The sequence below is a fragment of the Anguilla rostrata genome, chromosome 13 (genome assembly GCF_018555375.3).
Source record: "Anguilla rostrata isolate EN2019 chromosome 13, ASM1855537v3, whole genome shotgun sequence".
NCBI classification, from domain to species: Eukaryota; Metazoa; Chordata; class Actinopteri; order Anguilliformes; family Anguillidae; genus Anguilla; species Anguilla rostrata.
The window spans coordinates 29,100,666-29,122,175 of NC_057945.1; the positions used below are offsets into that span (position 1 = coordinate 29,100,666).

A 21,510-nucleotide genomic window follows, 5' to 3' on the forward strand; every position below is an offset into this window, starting at 1 on the left:
TACAGTTTAGGTGGGTTGAAGTAAACACTCCTCATTCTCCTGGGAAAAGGAGTACCATTTGCATTGTTAATGTCCATCTAATGATCTCCCAGCGATCTTCCCGCCTGTCATTCAAAATGTCCTCTGTCACCTCTATGGTCTAGGCAGTCCCATAGATGGAGGAATCAGTGTTATCAAATAGTCAGGAAGTGCTACAATATTCACATGTTTCCACACCGTTCAGTAGGACCTTCCCTTCCTGTTTATTTTCGTCCTGACTGAGGTAAAGGTCAAGCCTTCCTGAAATTGCACACTTCAGTGAGAAGAATCTTCGGTGGGATGTGACCTGATTGAACGATGTTATTTTGTATTAGATTAGACCATTTTATTTTTAAAATTTTAATTAATTAACTCAGAATAAAGAAGAATTTATCTTTTTTTTTTTTAATTCCTGAAATAATGGGATGAAATGTACACATTTAAAACACAGTGTTGCTGAAGGTAGTACAGTGCATGGTGGAATAAAACACCATAGAACAACAGATAAAAACACAGACATTGCAGTAAAATGGTGACAAAAGACAAGCCAAGCACAGCATATCTGATTAAAATACTATTCATACAGCACAAAATGGTTAAGGGCTCTCTTCGATTTAAAAGATGGGCAGTATAGTCTACAATCTGATGGCAGAAGTTCATAGTCTCTTTCAGTTCTTCATGCTGCACAGGACAGTGAAAGCATCCCTTTTCCCTTGCAAATTCAGAGCTATGTGTCCAAGCTGTAATCCGGAAGTTTGGCTGGCCTTTTGGGCCTGATTTATCTCAGTTCACTTGGCTGTTAAAACACGAAAGATAAGCCAAGTAGTAGAAAACGTGGACTTGAAAAAATGTTAAAGATACATGTCGAAAAATGTGCTTTAGTGCACCTGCATTTTAAGGAAAAGTGAACTAATTGTTTAACTAACTGGACTGTAATTCTACATAATACAAATGCAGATTAACAGAAAAATACAGGGATGTGGTTGCCCAGGCAAAGCGTTGCAAGGTGGATGGCTTCTGCTCTTTTTATTCCCTCTGAAAAATGCAAGATACAGTAAAACACTATCCCAGGTTGTAGAGTAAATCTCCATGCTGTATCACATTAATGAAGACCATAGACAGGTTAGATTCAATTAAAATGCACTGTGGTAAACAATTGGTAAACAATGTTGGGGTAAAAAGTTTTAACTATGTAGTGAGGTCAAGTTGGGAAATGCATATTTTTATCCTTTAATGTTTAATGCATTATTTCATTGACAAGAAAGACAAAATGGTTGTTGATGAATATGCCGTCATGTTTGTTTAAAGGGCCAATCAATTTATCTGTCTTCCTACCGCAAGTCAGTGATTTCTAAAGCCCTTTGAAAAGCAGTGTCAACAATACCAGTGCTCTATTAAAATGCATTTTGAAGTTTCATCTCATTTCAGAATTGCAAATTGGTTGCTATAGAAACCTTTTTTATTTGTTTGCTTTTTAAGAGCCTCTTTGGCCTTTCACAATAATGGTGAAATATTAATATGTGCGGTTTTTAGCATTCACATTGTGTTAATGAAAAACAGCTGGTCCCTTTAGCAAGAATATAAATTCAGCCACTTTTCAAAGAGGCCTCTTGGATGAATAATACCATATTTTTAGCACTCTGTTATGCAAAATAAACTGAGAGGCATGAGTTTAGTATCTTTTATTTTTACGACTGCTGATGTCTGAAGTTGATTTGCACACAATTTTCTGGCAGCGTGTTCTTCATTCTGATTAATAATAAAAAAGCTGGTTTCATATATTATAGATTCTCTAAGGTCAGCAGTCAAGGTTGCCTTGAGAGCCTACAGTGTGTACAGTTTTCTGCTGATTCCTCACACCAGGCTATAGCGCCTCCTGATTTTTCTTTGATTCATTTTTTTAAATCATTCCCTATTTAAAAAAATACCCCTTATTTAGGTGTCTGGATGAAGTGCACTTCTGTTCTCGTTCAAATGGGAGTGTGATTTCTCATTCATGATAGCAAATATGCAGCCAAATTAAAGGTGGAGAAGACCATAACATATAGCTCCATTGAAAAAAATATATATTCTGGGAGAAAATTATTTGCTTGACAGTGGGGGGGGGGGGAATTTTAGTTTTACTGGAGACAATAACATCAAAGCTGACCATCCCTCCTCATTTGTATGCACTTCAAGTTTGCCCAGTGATGGCAAATGGCTTTTACTGCCACAGGAAATACTCAGCTGCTAGCAGTTATAATGTAGCCTTGTCACTGGGGAAGTGGAGATTGGGGTTCTTATTTTGTTTTTGTTTTAATGATGTTTTCTTGTTTATGTTATGAATATGAATGGGCCGTGCATGGTTGTTTTATGGGTGTTATCCTGGGATAATTTTCAAAGGAAATAAATTATATTATTATAATGTGGAGTGGTGTTGACTATGATGTGGGTCACTGTGACACAAGGGTACAAAGACAGTATATGCTATGGAGTTTGGTGTAGTCAACCAGAACTAATGACGGCTGGTTTTACCTGACAAAGATCCCTAAGGATTAAAATCTTGTTTCTCTTTTCATGTTTCTTAAATAAATGTTTTTGGGAGCATTACGCTATGTGCGGACATGATATTTAATTGGTTTAACCAGGCAATTAAACTTACTTGGACACTTCAATGTCAGTTTGCAATGTAGAGGTTTTCAGACCAGGCTCGCCAGCAGAGTGATTTGCCACAAGACTATATCTAAGGCTTTAATTCTTGTGCCTGTCTGGCTTCATTTTAGTGAAAGGAAAGTCTGGACTGCGAGTCATTTTTAATCCTGACCTCTGAAAAGAAAAATAAAACAAGATTTGACTGAGCAAGGTTGATATTGGTGAATGTTAATGGTCCTGCCCACACATTCTGTTTGCTTTTAGAGTACTCTTTTTAGATTGGTGTAATTTTAAGGTAGGGCAGCATTTTTCCCCCTATGTTTGTTATCTTTATCCTGTTTTGTTTCTCGTGCATAAATGACAAGGTGATATTTCTCATTTTTTATACGAGCCCAATTTTCCTGCAGCAGAATTCAGCTGATATATTTGTGTATGTACAGCCTTCATGCCACTAATGTTAACATTACTACTTAGTTATCACTGTCTTCATAATTAGATTATGCTTTCATTTAATTTCATGTTTCATGGTGCAGATTAAATCACGATGCAAGAACCATATATTTAAAGAGCTTCTTAATTAAGGCCTGTCTCCTATATTAGCACTTAAAATGCTGCACTCTTCATGCTAGTTTTAATTTAAACTGATCATTTTTTAATGCAATTATTATAGACACAATAAAATAGGGCCACATTTTTCATTATATAGAGCAGAGCACGAGAAACAGTGAGTTTATAAGACATTACATGGGGCCTGCTTTCATTTGTTTAAGAAATTTGTTCCTCTTTAGCCTCTGCCTTTTGTAAATATACATAAACATTTTTGGTAGGCTTGATAGCCTTGTTTTAATCCTCATGGTATTTCAACAACAGTGCTGACAATTTAGGCTTTATTTGACATTTTCCCCTAACTGTTTACTTTCCATCATTTTATTTCAGAACAGCATTCTTGAGCTGAAGAACAAATGCTCTCATGTAAGATCTTGCTATTCACTGTCACTATCAATAATGGTAAGAAAATGGGATCACGTAATTTGCATACACAATTTCATTGAGGGTTGAAAACTTGGTTGTTGGGTGAATATCTATGCTGAGAGCCTTTTTTATGAGAAATGACTGTAGTTTATTTAAACTGACTGGAGTGATATGAATACTGCAAAATAACTGTCAAAATGCATTCATTCACGGGAAATTTGAACAAACCCGTACGTATTCAACAGCTGTACCACTGTGGCTACAGATGAACCTTCTTAATTGTTTGGGAAAGTGGTGAAATTAATCAGATTAATCTGTAGATGATGAATGTATTCTGATTGGTGATTTAACTGGAAATGTTCATTAGTATATCCCTATGGTGTTACTAATAATTGCTCTTGTTGCCATGGCTGAGTTGTCATCTCACAAGTCATTGAAACCATTTGTGGACTGGTACATTTTTTCAGTCTGGTTGATTTCATTCATTTCTACAGTCTTATGGGGGAGAGTGAAAAATTCAGTAGCCTCATTTGAGCTCTACAGCGAAATGTCTTGTTTTCCTCTTGTCTTCATATCAGAGAAATAACTCTCCTACAATGATGCATAAAATATGGATGAATGTAAGATGCCTGAAGCATGGTAAATGGTGTAACTGGTTTGGTAGTGTCAGTGGCTAATAGCAGTAGGGTAGTGCAATTAAAATACATGAGTATTAAATTTTAAACATTGGAGTCACGTCACTACGGCACTGTATGTCACCACATACCCAGTTTAAATGCAAATACATTTTAAATAGATTTCCTCTTTGAAATGGAATGTTGGCAACTTATCATGGCAACTGTCTTATTTCTGTCTTCTCTCTTTCTCTTTTTTTCTCTGTAATGCACAAACCATAGATCCGTTAAAACGGATTTCAGCAACATGAAGGTTATCACAGAAGTTTAAAACTCAATTCAGAACCTTGACAGTGGTCATTCCTTTTGTCACTTTGTGTTCTGTCACAGTGGTGCGATTTTTCATAGGTGCTGGACAGGGCATAAATTGTGGCAGCAATTTATGTGATGCCCTGTCAGAGATGGGGTTGGACTGATAAATATATTTATTTCAGTACTCACTGTGGTAAATTTGTTTTTCTTTTGCTTTTTCTGAAAAAGCACTGAGCATGAACAATACACCTACAATAAAATAATGTGAATATTTTCATTAGACGTGATTTAACATTAATTGTCCACAGTATTGTTTCAAACAGCCATCATCAGGGTATATGCAACAGATGAAAGTGAAATTCAAAGCTATTGAAATAAATAGAATGAAGAATAAAGGCAATTACATGTGTGGATTAGTGAAGAAAAGGTCTTTTGCTCCTGACTATGGAGTGTTCTGGGGTCTTTGTGGTGAGTTTTTCCAGGTTTCCAGAAAACAATTAAAGTATTCATGGTTAGTACTTATGGTTTCATTGGTAACTACAAACCATGGTCAGCTGTAAGGGCCAACGATTGTGCAAGTTCAATGGCTCAAAGAAAAAAAAAAAACCTGGAAATGTGATTTAATTAGAAATGTCAAAAAATCCATGATGGTATTCTCAGTGGTTAACAAATGGTGGGTCATTATTTTACATATATTTTTCACTATTACATGTGTCATATTGTTTGCAGTATGTGTGATTTGAATGTAAGTTCCTGTCACTCTTAGCAATGACCTTAATATGGATAATTAACACAGCATAGGTTGGTGCTATAAATAATGAGAAAGAGTTTCTTAAGACAGAATCACACAAACCTGGAGCCCTTACGTGTGAGAACTGACTCATCAGGGGCAAGCTTTTTATTTTGGCAATGTTCACCTCGGGCGACCGTTTGTTTAGAAATGCACCGTGTTCTCTGAGTGAAACGTATCACCGTGCTACCGCGCACCCCGATAGTTCTGGTGCATTTTAATTTGTGGCGTAAACAGTCGGCTATCCTGGTCTCTGACCTTTCCTTTTAATGTGATTACTATGCAATTTCCTCGGTCTGGTTTCTGCTGCATAACCTCACGGCGGTCCCAGGAGTGCTTTGAATTCATCTGGGCGCTAACCTCTTCTCTATCGTGTCTGCGATTGACCTACTGAGTAAGAGGGCTGTCCTCCTCTTTTTATAATGACAGTAGGTAACAAGATATTTGACAAGATGGATATCAGTCAAATTTGCTCAAGATCACAGTACGGGTTGCATCCTGAAATGGCTCAGGTTATCCATATAATCTGACATAAATGATGATGGAGTGGAATAATAAGACACATTTTCCCAGGGTCCATTTCTTGAGCTCATCTTCAGGGTCATGCTCAGGAATTAATCTACAATGTATGTATATTACTGTGCTCATTCTGGACTGAGAAACTGCAAAATCCGGAGGAGCCTGTCGTGGCATTTTACGATTGTGGCTGGAGGTACAGTAGGTACTATAAGTGATAAATTGTCTGTCAGAAATCAAAGCTTTTCTAAGGCTTTAAAAACTGGATTACATTGCTTTCACTGACTAGTGTTAGCCTGCTCACACATGCAAGTGGTACCTTAAGCTGCAGCATTTTCTGTGAGGAGCTGAAGCAACTGAGCAGGGAGCATGCAGGAGAATGGGGCTCCGTTAAGTCAGTGACAAAAGGAAAGGAGACCATTAGCACGATTGCCTAGGGACAGAAGGGACAGCAGACAGTGTCAAAAGAAAAGTTCCCATCTTCCCCCAATCTCCCACAAGATAGCAAAACAGCCATCTCCGCTTCCCTTCCGATCTTCATCTTACGTCTGCTTTACTGTGCGACAAGTCTGAGTCCTGCGTCAGGTCCGAGAGACAGTTTTTCTGTGTAGTCAGTTGTGCATGTCCGTCCCTTTGGATGCCCCAAAGGCCTTTTCCTTTTTATCTTTACAATAAATGCACAGAGGCATGAGAGTCATCCCTTCTATGTGCATGTCACTAGACCTGCTAGTGTACCTGATTAGTATTGCTATTTTTAAAGTAACCATTGATATGGTACAACCATTGGATGGCAGGGCGATATTGCAGGACCATCACAATCAATGCCGACCAACCCATTGACGGATTTGGATATATGCTCAATGCAGTTTACACTGGCAAGCCCAAAGTGCACGGCATCTGTGCTTTCTCTTGAATCTGTGTTTGCTTAGGGATTATTTGCCACGGTTAATTTAACCTGCATCCAGAGCGTGCCTTTCAGTGGAAAGCTCACAGCACCACCAAGAGGGTGACAGAGGTAGTTTACAGTGTCGGGAACAAAGCCACTCTTATGTATTCCGCCCTCCTCACTCTGTACTTCACGCTAAGGTAAGGATGAAGGGGGAGGTTGTTATCTAGCAGAATGAAACAACAATAACAGCGAGCAGTTTTTGCATACGTGCTGCATCTTAAAGGGGGGGGGGGGGAGGTGTGAAGTTGGAGCTGGCTTCTGTTCCAGGCGAATGGCGGTTAGCGGTTAACACCGAGCTGATGGTGACACCTAAAGGAGCTCTTAGTGCGGAAAGGAAAGGTGTTGCAAACACCACTCGCACTTCCCTCCTGAATCAGGACAAGCATGTTGTTCTCACATTTCTGCCATAGGTCACATGACCTTTTTTATTATCAATCAATCAAATGGATTATGTTGCTTTGGCTTCTTTATTGCTTTTTATATTTATTTATTATTTTTTAATCAGATAAGTGTGAATTGACTGCACACATTCATAAAGAATACAGAATTTACATTTGAAATAGAATTGGCTTTTTGTGCTCATTTGTAATTCTGCCTTGATGTGCAGTTCCTCTGTGTGGCCCTGTGTCTGCCGGCATTTCTTATGGAGAGCTATACAGCCCCTGACCTGCCGCTCCCGTTGTCATTCCAATTTCAGAGCCAACCATCATTACCACTCCACCGTCAACTCTGGACGTGACCGTGGGCGAGAGCATCGTCCTGCCATGCCAGGTGACGTACGACCGCTCCCTGGAACCGAAATTCACCTGGTTCTTCAACGAGCAGCTCATCCACTTTGGAAGCCAGGGCGGATACTTTGAGAAAGTCGGCGGTGTAAGTGCACAACATGCAGTACGTTTCCGTTATCATTAAGGAGGGACCGCAGCACTCCTAAACCCCTTTCCCTCCAAAATCTGCCACCTGCCCAGGAAATGTAATAGACTTCATGGTCTGCCATGGTTTTCCTCTGTGTTTGTCGGAGAACTGCAAGTAATGCATAATGAATAACCAAGCACGCCTCTTTACAGTGTTGGAAATTGCTTCTATTTTATTCATGATCCCAGCCTCTGATGAAAACATATCAGTAAAAAGAGACAGATAGACACATTGATTTTCGGCACACCTCACAAATTACAGTCGAAAATACCGAGAAATGAAGCAGTAGGTATACAGATTGGTACAACAATAGTCCTCTTCATGCATTATTTATTCCATAGAAATCCTTCCATGGAGCACACAGCATGGGGACTGCTTGGCTTTTTGAGGAAGAAAAAAAAATGTAATTCATGAGAAAGCTGGACAAATTTAGGTTACCCCACTCTGAGTCGGAAAGGTGATTGTGATTATTTTTTGAAGAAATATGCAGTTTAAATGATTGGTCAAGCCTTTTATATTAATTTTGTTAGGCGATCGCCCAGAATTTCAGGCAAGTTAATCATAATTACGCTTTGGGTCATTGCAATAAATTACCTCACTCTCTCACTAGCATGCTGTTATATAGTTTTTTCATTGAAACTTCATGAATCCTGTTAATTGTACAACAGCCTTTGCCATCTCCAATTTATTAATGCACTTGACTTCCCTCACCGTCAGACTGATTAAGTGCTGGAGAGGAACCTGTGGCCAATATTAGAAACAAAGGAAAAAATTCTCCCAAATAGCAGCCTTTAAGATTTGCCTGTACAAGACTACTTGATCATTAAAATAATGATACCACTCATCACTGTGTAATGGAGTGCAGATAAAAGCAGTCCCTTTTTATTTCGTGGGTCTTTGTCATTTAATGTGTTGGCCAGGTGATATTGGCAGTCTGTCATTTTCTTAACTGAAAATATAGCTATTAAAAACAGAGTTGAAAGAGAATCAGTACGGAAACGTACATGGGACATTACAGCTGCCTACAAGTTGACCCCGTTTACCATTTCCTTTTCCCCTTTTCACTGTAGATTGGCGTAATTGTCATTGTTAAAAGTAAGGGAGACTCGTTACAGATGTCTGCTACGTTTTCATCGTTGTGTGTTTGTCTAGCAGCATTCAGCTGGAGATATTATGATCAGAAATATTCAGCTGAGACATGCTGGGAAGTATACCTGTGCGGTGCAGACGAAGGTGGACAGCATCTCCATCGCCGCTGATCTGGTTGTTAGAGGTATGATTTTCAGTTATTGCCACTAACATGTTTTTGTCACATCCTTCCTTGTATTATCATGCTGTTCTACATACATATATCTTCATGATTTAAAAGGAAAATTCCTGGTGGTATTTATTTTTAATGCTTGTTATTATTATTATTATTATTATTATTATTATTATTATTGTTTCCCATTGTTTATAAGGAAAATTCCTGCTCGTATTTATTTTACTTTTCATGCTTATTATTATTATTATTATTATTATTATTATTATTATTATTATTATTATTATTATCCAGAGTAATTTAACAAGGCCAATAATTGATATTGATGCGCAGCTTAAATCTATAGATCAGAGGCAAGATATTCAAGCCAGGGCTGTGTCCTTCCCTGTTAGATAAACACATTTTTACAGTCTAATTAGACAGATCGGCTCTTGGATTGCCATGGAAGAATATTTACCGGAAGAGAGGGGGCCCTGATTAGCCATGCATTGAACGGGCTCCACCAGCTGTGCGTCGCCACTGGTGCTGTAGGCTGTGGTTGATAAAGAGGCCACCGTGTTTTTTTTTTTCTTCTTCTTTTTCACCACGCCTTGCTCTCCCGCTCCATTTTCCCAGGTCCCCCAGGCCCGCCCACAAGCCTCCAAGTAGAAGAAATCACCGATACCACAGCCTCTCTGTCCTGGAGGCCCGGGCCTGATAATCACAGTCCAATTACCACGTACACCATCCAGGCAAGAACTCCATTCTCCCTGGGCTGGCAGGCTGTCACCACAGGTAGGGGCTATATTCAGTGTGCCCTCTAATCAGCCATCCGTAGATCAGCCCTTACACGCGGGATCTTTTTCCTTTTTTTTGTTTTTCTTTCCCTGTGTGTGTGTGTGTGTTTTTTAAAAATATGTGGAATAGCATCCTCCGGCCCCCTGACTACGAGCTGCAGTTCTCTGTTTTTAAGGCTCTATTTTAAAGCAGGGTCTTTGTCCTTGACATGTCTCACAGTGGAGCTCCTCAGAGGGTATATTTTGAAGGCCTTGTGATAGCTGGGTAACTTGCGATGCGCTTTCGTTTGAATGTCATAGCTTCTTAAACGGAGTGGCACTGTGCTCTTAGTAGTTTCACAGATGTCACATTACATCAGGAGGATTTAACATTCACAGCAGAACAGTACACTTTTTTGTCGTTGCGACAGCATTTCTGTTTCGTCGGATGTGTTATTAAATGCCTTTCATGCCTTGGCATGCCTGTAGTGTTGTCCCTCTGAGTCTATCCGGATGTAGGGCTGGCTCTCTTAAGTACAGAAGCACTCATTCTGAAGTTCAGTGTTTGTGTCTGTGCTTGCTGGCAGTGCCCGAGGTGGTGGGGGGTCGGCGTCTGACAGCTACAGTGGTCGACCTCAGCCCATGGGTGGAATACAACTTCCGAGTCTTGGCAAGTAATGCAGTTGGGACCGGAGAACCAAGCAAACCCTCCAAGCAAGCCAGGACAAAGGAGACACGTATGTGCATGTGAAACCGGCAGTGCATTTAAATGTGCTCTTACACGAGCACTCACACGAGCACTCAAGTTTTTGGGTCCTTATTTACTGCACATGCTCATGGTGTATTCACAGTATCCCTATATGAGGGTTTGCTCTGTTCAGTCTCCAACACAAATATCACCAAATGTTATAGAATGTATTGGAATTCAATCGCTTTTTAAGTGCCCTAGCCATGGGTTGACATTTCATTTGTATCTTAAACAAATTCTGCTATGGCTTAAATAGTTTGAGTTTTCCCTTTCAAATCCTGTGATTAACATACGTTAACAACTCAGCAGCAGTGTTGAATAAAAAAGTTGAACCACAACCCAGCCATTTCCCCACATGAGCACTGCAGTTACAGGAAACTCCTGAATCCTATGAATGCACAATACCAGATTATTCTGATGAATGCAGTGATTTTACAGAATTATGTCATCACAGCCCTTGGAAATCATTGAATATGCATTTGTCAGTGGGTTGAGAATTCTACCGTCTCTCTGTCTGCAGGTTCACTTTCAATTCACCAAATGACAGATTTTGTAATTGTGAGAGAGAGGGGAAGTGGGATTAAAAGAAACTGTTGGAAAGCTGAGAGGGATAAAAAATGTCTTTCCGTCTCCCAGTTCCAAAGGTCACCCCTGCCAATGTGAGTGGAGGTGGTGGCAGCCGCTCAGAATTAGTCATCACTTGGGAGGTAAGCAGACACCGTACAAACAACCCCCCCAATAAGGGACATGACCCATTATTTCCTTTAAAGGGATTAATAACAACAGGCCACCTTAATATGTAGGGCCTCATTTCAAAAACAGAGAAGCAAAAACTGGTACTATCACCCAGGGGAAGAGGAAAATGCCTTTGAGGTTTTAATAAGCTAATTAGACAGAATAATCATTCCAAAGTTACAAGCAATTTTTGAAACACTGTCATTACTCTACGCCCCCCTCCCTTCCTCCCTCATATGGAACATCATTTTTTACAAAAAATACTATTGTATCTTTTTTTTGTACAAATATTCCCTTTACATTAGAAAACTCACTGTCACAAAGTTCTTATTTGCATAGGTATGTACTGTATGTACGTTCATACATTATGTATGAACATAACTATTATTTTGTGAGTTCTCTGTGCACTTGCACTTGAATTTGCATGTGTACGTGCACGCGTGTTTGTGAAAGAGATGCGTTAGCAGTGGGACGCGATGTGATGCTCAACAAGACATCGTTTTTTGTATATTGTGTGTGTGTGTGTGTGTGTGTGTGCATACATGTGTGTATGTGTGTGTGTGCGTATGCGTGATGTGCTCCAGCCTGTTCCAGAGGAGCTGCAGAACGGGGGAGGGTTTGGCTACGTTGTGGCCTTCCGACCGCAAGGCAGCACCGGGTGGATGCAGGCAGCAGTGCCTTCAGCGGAGGCTTCTAGATACGTCTTCAAGAACGAGAGCACCCCTCCATTTTCCCCATTCCAAGTGAAAGTGGGAGTGTACAACAACAGAGGGGAGGGGCCTTTTGGTCCCATAACCACCATCTACTCAGCAGAGGAAGGTAACATTATAAATCCACACAGATTAATAATTTTTTCAACAATTACAATGTGTTTTGTGAAGTCATAACATCATCGGGTCATAGCATTGACTCATGTCAGGTACTGGATCACCACTCAGCACTGTGGTGTGCAGGACATGTGTAGCAGCAAGTCTTCAGGGAGCCTTAGATTTCATCAGCACATGGATTTATACATCATCACAGTCTGCTCCTAGCTTGCTGTTGTTCCGCTCCTGGTTGTTCCTCCATATCTGGGGAGACGGAGGCAGACTCACTTAGAGGGTTGGTTGAGTGTGCCGAGTTGTTTAACATCATTTTGCATTCATCTCAGAGCCCGGGCGAGCTCCTACCCGGATCAGAGCCAAAAGCCTGTCAGCATCCGAGATCGAGGTGTCCTGGAGAGCTCTGCCCTGGAACACCAGCAAGAGAAGGATTCTGGGATATGAGGTAAGAGGAAGCAAAAAAAGGATATATTCAGTGTTTACGTGTGTTCGTGTGCGTGTGTGTGTGTGTGTGTGTGTGTTTGTGTAAGTGGGTCTATATGTGTGTCTGTGCACACATGTGCTCCGTTGTTTGCTCCTGGTTGCAAGACTGAACAGTGTGTGTGTGTCTGTGTTAGTATGCTTGTGCTGTTGGTGGATACAGCCATATACAATTTTTTTCTGCTATGATTCCATAAACCTTCATTCTGATTAGGTTGCCTGGTTGACTATTTTAGAACTCCTCTCATCTTGATCCATTCTATTATTGATCAACCTTCGCGGTTTATTTGCCTTACGCAAAATACATTTTAATGGCTGTTGTGTTTGTACAGTAATCATCCAAATTGGCCCTGTTTAATTAGCTTAAGTGCACCGTCCCGCTTTTGTACCAGAAAAGCCAGTGACGTAATGCACTAGGGAAGGACTATGGTGTGCTCAATCCACACAGTACCCTAAATGCACTGTGACTCTGCTCAGTCTGTTCATTATTATTTAATTGACTATTGAAATTCAATATTTGAACTAAGATGCTGTTTTGTCGTACTTATCCACAGGCCGCAATGAATACTTTGTTCATATGAAACAACATTTTTATCAGATAAATTAAAAGATAGTGAATATGAATAGAAAAACTATATTTGGGCTTAACTGTTTTGATCAATGCAATTATTTAGACAAAGGAGTATTTTGTCAGACAGCAGTACAATTTGGGACTTTGTTCCTTTGTATTTTTGATTGAATTGCCAATTTATACCCTGTGATTTATTCCATGTTGTTGTTTTTTTTTTTTTCAACTGCTTTTGCATAAACCCATGCAATCCCAAAGTGGCAAAGCCTTTGCGGAAAGCCACTGGCCACAGCTGAGACCGCTGTTGCACCCTCAGTAGTCACTGCATCTAGACGTATGAACTGGCTTTTCAAACGGATGTGTGTTGGCTGCTGTCCTATGTGCTGTGTTAGCTGAGGTACTGGGAGAAGAAGGAGAAAGAGGAGACGGCAAGCGTGCTGAGGACCGTGGGGAACAAGACGTCAGCCATAATCCGGGGTCTGAGGGGAAACAGCATGTATTACATCCAGATCAGGGCCTACAACACCGCGGGGACGGGGCCGGCCAGTGCCACCGTCAACGTCACCACCAAAAAACCCCGTGAGCATTTTTAAAGCTTACTGCCAGCATGCTGGAGTCACCGCGTGTAGCTGCGCCATGCAGGTTGTGTCATTGGCCGGGATTCAGTAACATCTGTCCTCAACTTTGGATTGGATTCATTTAACGTTGGCCTTAATGTAAAAATAGCCAAAAAAGAAATGCAGTTTTGAGTGTCTGTTTTGGTAATTGCTGATGACAGCTGCAAAAATGAGAACTTGCTTTATTTTTATGTCAAAGTTAAAGCCAAATGTTTATTGAGTCCAGGTCAATGTTATTGCATTACATTACATTACATTTATTTGGCAGACGCTTTTATCCAAAGCGACGTACAAAAAGTGCATTTCATGGTCATAGACAACTACTAAACACAGGTTCAGTAAGATACAATACTTATTTTGTACAGCTATTTCTAGCCACGAGTTTAGTTCACACAGTGAACACTATTCAGACCTAACCTCTGCAAAGCCAACTAAGCAGAAGAATAAGCTACAGTATTAGGACAAATACAAATTACCAAAAAGTGCTGGGATGGGGCAACATGTAACAAGTGTCATGAAAAAAAGGGGGGGGGATTTAGAGTGAAATATACAGCGTGGTGGTGGTTAGTCTAGGTATAGTCTGAAGAGATGAGTCTTCAGGCCACGGCGGAAGATGGGTAGTGAGGGGGAGGTTCGGAGAGGGATGGGGAGTTTGTTCCACCAATGGGGAGCTAGGGTGGAGAAGCTCTGTGATCCTTTTGGTCGGGTGGGAGGGGTTACAAGGCGCCCTGCTGTCGCAGAGCGGAGTGGTCGAGCAGGCACATAGGATCTAATCATGTCCTGCAAGTAGATGGGGGCTGTCCTGTTGGCTGCAGTGTAGGCAAGGGTCAGGGCTTTGAACCGGATCCTGGCAGCGACCGGTAGCCAGTGGAGTGATCACAGCAGAGGAGTGACTTGGGAGAATTTGGGAAGGTTGTAGATGAGTCAGGCAGCGGCATTCTGAATCATCTGTAATGGCTGTATGGCACAAGCTGGCAGGCTTGCAAGGAGAGAGTTGCAGTAATCAAGGTTTTGACTCCATATTATCTGCCAACAATATGAAGCCAATGCTATTAAGCCCTTAGCAATGGTGTTGTAATAGTTTATTCATTGTTTTTTTTTGCACTTCTTTACCTATGATTTATGTTCCAGCTCCAAGCCAGCCACCCAATAAAGTGGTGTGGAACACACTGAACTCTAAGATCATCCTGAACTGGGAGCACGTCAAAGCCCTGGACAATGAGTCAGAGGTCACCGGATACAAAGTAAGTGAGACCAGCGAGAGCTCGCGTCTGAACTCTCATCTCCAACGGTCACCTGTCAGGCCTTTAACCACGGCCTGTCTCCCGTCTCCCCAGGTGCTCTACAAGCGCAACAGGCACAGCCGCCCCAGCGTGATGGAGACAAACACCACCTCCGTGGAGCTCTCTCTGCCTATCGACGAGGAGTACATCATTCAGATCAGACCATTTGGGGAGGGAGGGGAAGGGAGCAGCAGCAGACAGATCACCATCCCCAGAATAGCAGGTCAGTAGCATCATTTCCCCTCTGCATGTGGTACAGCCCTGAGGATTAGGCAAGCGTCAACTGGCATATCATACTATTTGTAGATTTATTTTTTGTTTTTTGTAAGCCAAACTCATTGTGACGAGCACTAATTTAAGCTTGTGAATAATGTAAATAACTCGCAAGAGTTTCATCATTCCTTGAAATGTGTGCTCAATTTTCATTGTTACACTGCATGATTTTGATTGGCATTCTTGGTTTTCTCACAAAATGGTTGGCACAAATGAACAGATTTCACAGTCTTGTAGAAGCATTTCATTTTCTATCAAAATTATTCACGTGTATAAAATGGATTTGGGTTATTTTTATCATCCTTTTGAAAACATTTCTCAGTCTCACTGGTTGTTTTTTCAGGTCCAAATGCCATTGGTTCAGCTTCCAAGGTGTCCACCATCTCTGCCCTCAGTACAATAGCACTGTCATTCACAGCACGGACATCTTTATGACAAAAAGTACCCTGAGAACTTTACTTTCCATGAGGAGAAGACATCACAGAGACTCAGAAGAGAGGTACACACTATCAACCAACCTCGCTGGTATGAATAGATCCATTAGTTTAGACTTTAGAACATTGAGGACAAGCCTGAAAATATCCTTTCAGATAAGAAGGAAGCAAATGGCACCCTCTTCAAATCGTTCTTGCAGACGCAGGAAATCCTCTGAAGTCTTGAATATGTTGTTACCAAAGCAGCTTTCATAAAAAAAGAAGAAAAAAAGTTCTTGTATGCATATTTTGTATGACATAGCTTTTTATAGATTTCTTTAAAACTACCGATGGATTGTGTGGTCCGTTCCATTCCAGTATGGTGAGGGTGCAAGATTTAAATGCATGACAAAATCTGATGAAGCATTTCTTTAGAATGAAAAATGCAGGTCATTGCGTTTATTTCAAACAGCCATTTCAACATGTAAAGCTAAAGACATTTGATGGTGAAATTACCATATTTATAGCCTTCCTTATGGTAGTTGAAGTCAAAATGTAAAAAAGTTCAGTTAAGGTACCTGACCTAACTTGTACCCTTCAGCTATCTAACACAGTCTCACGCAGGGGGCCTGCGAGCTATTTTTAGACTGAAGTGTGAATTGTGTGACATCCTCACGACTGCGCGTATCTACTGTTTGTGGCATAATTGCCTTCATTTCGGGCATCGAAGCTTACGTCCCTCCTCATCGTAACGTGATGCACTGCAGCCGTTCTCATCAGAATAAGTGAAAAGGGAAACGTCTCTTGCTTTTTCTCAAACTTTTTTGTGAGATAAGTGGTACAGTATCTTCCATTTTAAAAGGCGACGACCGTCTCTCCTTGTCACTCTCTGCACTGTCTCTCTCTTTCCCGGTACTGGTTTGCCATTCCAGTACGTCTTCTGGAAGCTTCCAGATCAGAGCGCCGCAGCGGCAACTTGATTGTACTTGTGAGTGAAGTGCCGTACGGCCAATCAAGACTTCTTATCTGTACTGTTAGTGACATATATCTAGAGCTATGCTTTGCCTAGTGTGTGCCTCATTGCTGTATGTGTTTGAAATCCTCAGGTCCTTAAAGAGCCTTAACTTATCATTAACTTATCAAATATATGTATACTACTATTAGTTCCACACATCAACAGTACTCAACGGGTTTAGAGGGAGTGTGAATATGTGAATACGCACACAGCATTAATGAAGATGTATTGGGATCTAGGCAATTATCCTACGTACTTTACAAACATCACATGTACAGAAGCGTTCGAAATGTTATTTGCTGTTTAGCATGGGAACTGGCAATACTCGCGGTCTGGAATATTTGAATGGGTTTGCTGACTGCTCTTTAACAAAAAAAAAAATATTGAATGCTGCTCATATTCTCTTTCTTTACTGTAGTGTTCTAATGCCATGTGAGACTGGTACAGTTCAGTACTGTATGTAGCGTGTAATCCAGTGAAATGTGGGTACAGTAGTGAGTAGTACTTAAAGGGACACTTGGGTTACTTGGTCTGTTTAAAACCAGACTTTGAAAAATGCATAGAATACTTTTTTTTGTATTCCTCAGATACTTTATATTAAAAAGAAAACTTTACGAAGATCTGTTGATTTACTTGATTTTTTGTTATACAAACAAACATTTGGTAAATGTTTCACACTGTAGCTAAATGTTGTTTCCGCATGACGGTCTTGGTCTGGCCATTTGCTTCCTGACTGAATGGCTAGTGACAACGTGTTTCCATGCCAGTGAAGGGACAGTGAAGATGCAGGGGTTTCTGGGTTGTGTATGTGTACTTAGCCAGACCAAAATCATACCATATATACAATTGTGTTTCAATCTGAACCTGGTGCTCTCCTCTGAAGTCTTTTCTTTGAGATTGACCAGTTTCCTCAATGTTCAGTCATGATTTAATCTTTGCTGTTGTTGTTTGTTTATACTACATTAATGAATAAATTTTATTAATTTATAATCCTGTGTGCTACACTTATTGAAATGAAACGAGTCAATCTTTTGGTTTTTCTATCAACAATACATAAACTCAATTGGATTAATTCACATACATAATCTCATAGTATGAATGACTCTAATTGTGTTTTAAGACTAATCCACCATAATCTTCTTTTTCTCTTCCATTTCTCTTGCCTTCTGCTGTTTATTTCACTTTCCTTAAGATAAATAATGATTATTGCTATAAATCAAAAGCAGGAGTGAAATGCTATATTTTGCTTCATGTAATCAATATTCATTAGGCATTTCGGTGCTGAACATGAATTGAAATGAGATTTCAAGGAGCAGGCAAGACTCCCCAAGTACTTCTTAATAGTGTGAAATCATGCTGATGTGAAATGTTATCAAAGGGACTGTGTTGGTCCTGTCATGGCCATAATTACATTTTAAAAATTTGGAGAACCCGGAGACTCAAAACGGTTAGGGACTATATAGGCCAATATGAGTTCTCAAAAATCAAGTATTTTAATGACTGCTTTGCGACGAAAATAAAATAAATGGCAAGGAATAATTTTGGGACATGTTATACAAAGTGTGCTCACACACAAGAGCAAGAATACCTCTCTTGATGTCCAGATAACCTCCTGAAATTGATTAAAGAACACAATCGCATTCTTCAAGGGTGCTGCCTTTTTAAAAGAAGACAAAGATAAATCCAGTAGGTGGCGATAAAGCAAAGCTTTGCAATGCATGACCTCCATTTTCATTCTAGCAGTCATCCCTGTCTCTGGACACCAAATATGCTATGATGTGACATACCAGATCTTCGAAACTGAATCCTTCTGTGGTCTGAAAGCTGATTTTCATTTTTAATTTGTTTCATAACAGTGTAGCAGACGTGCCTGTCAGGTATCTCAGAATGAACCTTTGTGACAGGTACATTGTCGCATCAGATTAACCAGTCTTTTGGTCATGTGATCACTGCAATGTGGTGCAGGATCCTGATATTCATTCTAACATGTGTAAAGTATTCTCTCTGTATGTATGTCCTCTGAACTCTGTGACTTGCCTGTTTATAGTGTCATATGAAGTCCATTCCATATATTACTTGCAATTGTAAGAATGAATATAAAAAATGAAATGTTAATAGGTGCACCCTTATAGTATGTTTCCTTTGTATTGCATTTGCACATGGTACTAGTTGTACTTTTAATGTGATTAGCTGAACATTTAAGAAACATACTAAATCAATATTAAAGTACTGAATACTTAATGGCAAATTCCTTTGCATCATGATATGTATAGTTTGAATTTCCATTAGACAGGAGACATAATTAGGGACAGTATGGTTGAGTTTCTAAACTAATTAATTTAATTATTATTGTTTTTTTACTTTTGAATTATTCTTTTTCTACCCTTCTTGTGCTTCATAGTCCTCTCAATCAATTATGGGCTTTTGTGGTTTATAGTTTAACTGTTTATTGTTTATCAACAGTATGTGCTGCTTGCTATTCCATGATACACCACATGATGGTAGTAAAGGACAAATAGTCAATTACATTGTTACATTAAATTAACTAAATATCACATTTTTCTGCAATTACTTTTTTCTGGCACTTTGCCACATCATTAATAATTGGTTACCAAATGCTTACTGATTTTGAGCTCAATCCTTAGGTTGAGTGTAGCTTTGTTTATATTCTGTGCTGACAATGTTGACTTTTAAATTTGTACCACATACGGCTATTTCAAATGCAAGCCAAATTATAAAAAGACACAAAGGCCAACCAAATCCATTAATGTATGTATGTTTTTATTTATTCCACTTAGACTGAATGCAAATACAGCAAACACACACCACCAAGCACTAGGGGGCAATGTAGAGCAAAAGTGAGGCATGAAACGGCAAGGAGAAGGAAGGAGATGTAGGGGAGGTCAGTGTTTCTACTAGCCGTGCACAGAGCAGTAGGTGTCATGTTGGGATTCTTTTTCATCCGGTGCATTGCTTTCCGTTAAACTGCCCTCACAAATCTTTTGTTGGCGCTAAAAATGGACCTAACGCATCACAAATCTGGCCACATAGGACCTCTGTGACTGTCAGCAATGATACCCTTTCCACTCAAGCCACAATCTCTCCTGTGTCACTGGATGCGGTTGGGGTACTTGCCTTCCTATATGGGCGGAGCTCAAACCCAAGGCTGTATTTTTCCTGCTCCTGTGAGCTTGTTGCGTCCACTCAGCAGAGCCCTTGCAACACGTCAACAGCTACTTGGACTCAGCAGGCCTCAACTGCCAATAAATACAAGGCACTTGGCCTGTAAATAAGAAGCCACTGGAAAACCTCCAAATGCTTGTTTCACAAAATGACAGTGACTCAGGCGGTAAGGCACCCATTATTAATTTGACAGCACCATGACATAGTGCTGTAACAGTCCTTACGATACATTTGGAGCCTTTGCACTGACTGTAGATATGAAAGATGAGAACCCCTTTCCCACCCACTGTTTGTACCCAACTCACTTACTGTACTAGTACTTAGTTACCATTTAAATTTAGTTACAAGTAAATACATTTACACTTGGATGCAAAATAGGGCCCTCCCTATTTTTTTTTTCACCTACCATACCAAAAATGTTTCTGAAGAATGTGAAAGGAACACAGGGAGAGCTGGGGAGTTCTGTGGAGTATCATTGCTGACGGCAACGCTATACTCACTGCAAACAAAGTACCTTTTGACAGTAACAAAGGACTCCAGTGTCGTCCGACTTTAAAACATAGAAAGGAATCAATACAGTCAGATTTAGGGTGTTTCACAGATACAACTCAACAGCAGTTAAGACGAGTGCAGAGGGTCTTCCCATACCCTTTTTCAGAGGGAGAGAGGAGGAAGAGCAGACAAAGCCGTGGACGCCTGTGTAGAGCAGGTGTGGACCGCATACCCTGTACTGACCAACCTCAGCTTCACCAGAACTGTCTCTCTCTTAGCTGTCATTTTAAGCAGAACTAAGGTCACAGATCATGACAACAACTGTGAGGTCGGCACAAGGACAATGTGGTCAGTAATTTTGCATTTACCTCACAGAAGATACCCTGCCCCTCCGAACTACTGATCCAATGCTTTGTTTACACACATTAAAGTATGAATCTGCATGTACAGCAGGGCCAGTTTGTTGTCGCTTCACACATTTGATACTAGTCTGCTTAAAGTGCATGTAGCTTTCCTATTTTTTTTTTTTTTTTTTGCTAAAGCACTGTGATTCATGCGTATAGGTATCTGAGTGGAGAACTCTCTCCAGGAAAGGCCAGTGAGCTCACACATGAAGCCTGGCTGGGTTACTACACGTCGCACACTAGCCCTCGGTGTCACCCACGTTACCCCACAGGCGAGGGCAGGACTCGGGCCCCCGTTCAGTCAGCCCAGGCTTTGTCTGAAAAGGGAACCAGAAAACAGGCAGCACTCTCATTCAGGGAGGGAGAACCTCACATCTCACATTCACCATTCTTATAAATACAACTGTCAAATTCATACACCATAACTTAAAAATATCTGGAAGAAAATTCAAATAGAAAAAAAAAATAAGATAAAATCATATCACATTTCAAAATAAATGAATAAAACGCTTATAGAAGAACCATTTGCTTCAGTGATCCAATTGTACCAATCACTACATGACTACGGTATTGATTGAACATGGCAGCAAAAGGATGAAAGGGTTGATTCTGGGAAGAAATATGACAAGTTGCCACTTGTGGGCTTGGAGGAGTGGTGGGCGGGGGGACTTAGAAAGAGGAACCCAGATTTGTTTTTAGTTTCTTTTTTTTTTTGCTTTTCTTTTTGGAATAAAGCCTGTAATGT

At 40.3% G+C, this 21,510-nt stretch overlaps 2 protein-coding genes across 21 annotated transcripts in view; one reads left to right on the forward strand and one right to left on the reverse strand.

Moving 5' to 3' along the window:
• cntn4 (contactin 4) overlaps positions 1–17,676 on the forward strand; it is a 145,805-nt gene extending 128,129 nt beyond the window's left edge. For 2 of the 3 annotated variants that reach the window (XM_064305309.1, XM_064305308.1), the window contains exons 13-23: positions 7,500–7,675; positions 8,870–8,990; positions 9,594–9,752; positions 10,321–10,470; positions 11,118–11,188; positions 11,801–12,035; positions 12,367–12,482; positions 13,478–13,664; positions 14,834–14,946; positions 15,040–15,208; positions 15,602–17,676. In XM_064305309.1, the coding sequence (XP_064161379.1) occupies positions 7,500–7,675; positions 8,870–8,990; positions 9,594–9,752; positions 10,321–10,470; positions 11,118–11,188; positions 11,801–12,035; positions 12,367–12,482; positions 13,478–13,664; positions 14,834–14,946; positions 15,040–15,208; positions 15,602–15,693 (1,589 nt within the window). In that variant the 3' untranslated portion in view covers positions 15,694–17,676. The remainder of the gene's footprint in view (positions 1–7,499; positions 7,676–8,869; positions 8,991–9,593; positions 9,753–10,320; positions 10,471–11,117; positions 11,189–11,800; positions 12,036–12,366; positions 12,483–13,477; positions 13,665–14,833; positions 14,947–15,039; positions 15,209–15,601) is intronic. The other variant, XM_064305310.1, reaches the window with a different exon arrangement.
• Positions 17,677–19,446: 1,770 nt separating this feature from the next.
• The window catches only part of si:dkey-178k16.1 (band 4.1-like protein 1), a 73,930-nt gene continuing 71,866 nt past the window's right edge, over positions 19,447–21,510 (reverse strand). For all 18 annotated transcript variants that reach the window (XM_064306519.1, XM_064306521.1, XM_064306524.1 and 15 more), the window contains one exon: positions 19,447–21,510. This exon is cut by the window's right edge and continues 1,376 nt beyond it. The gene's annotated coding sequence lies outside the window, so the exon portion shown is untranslated.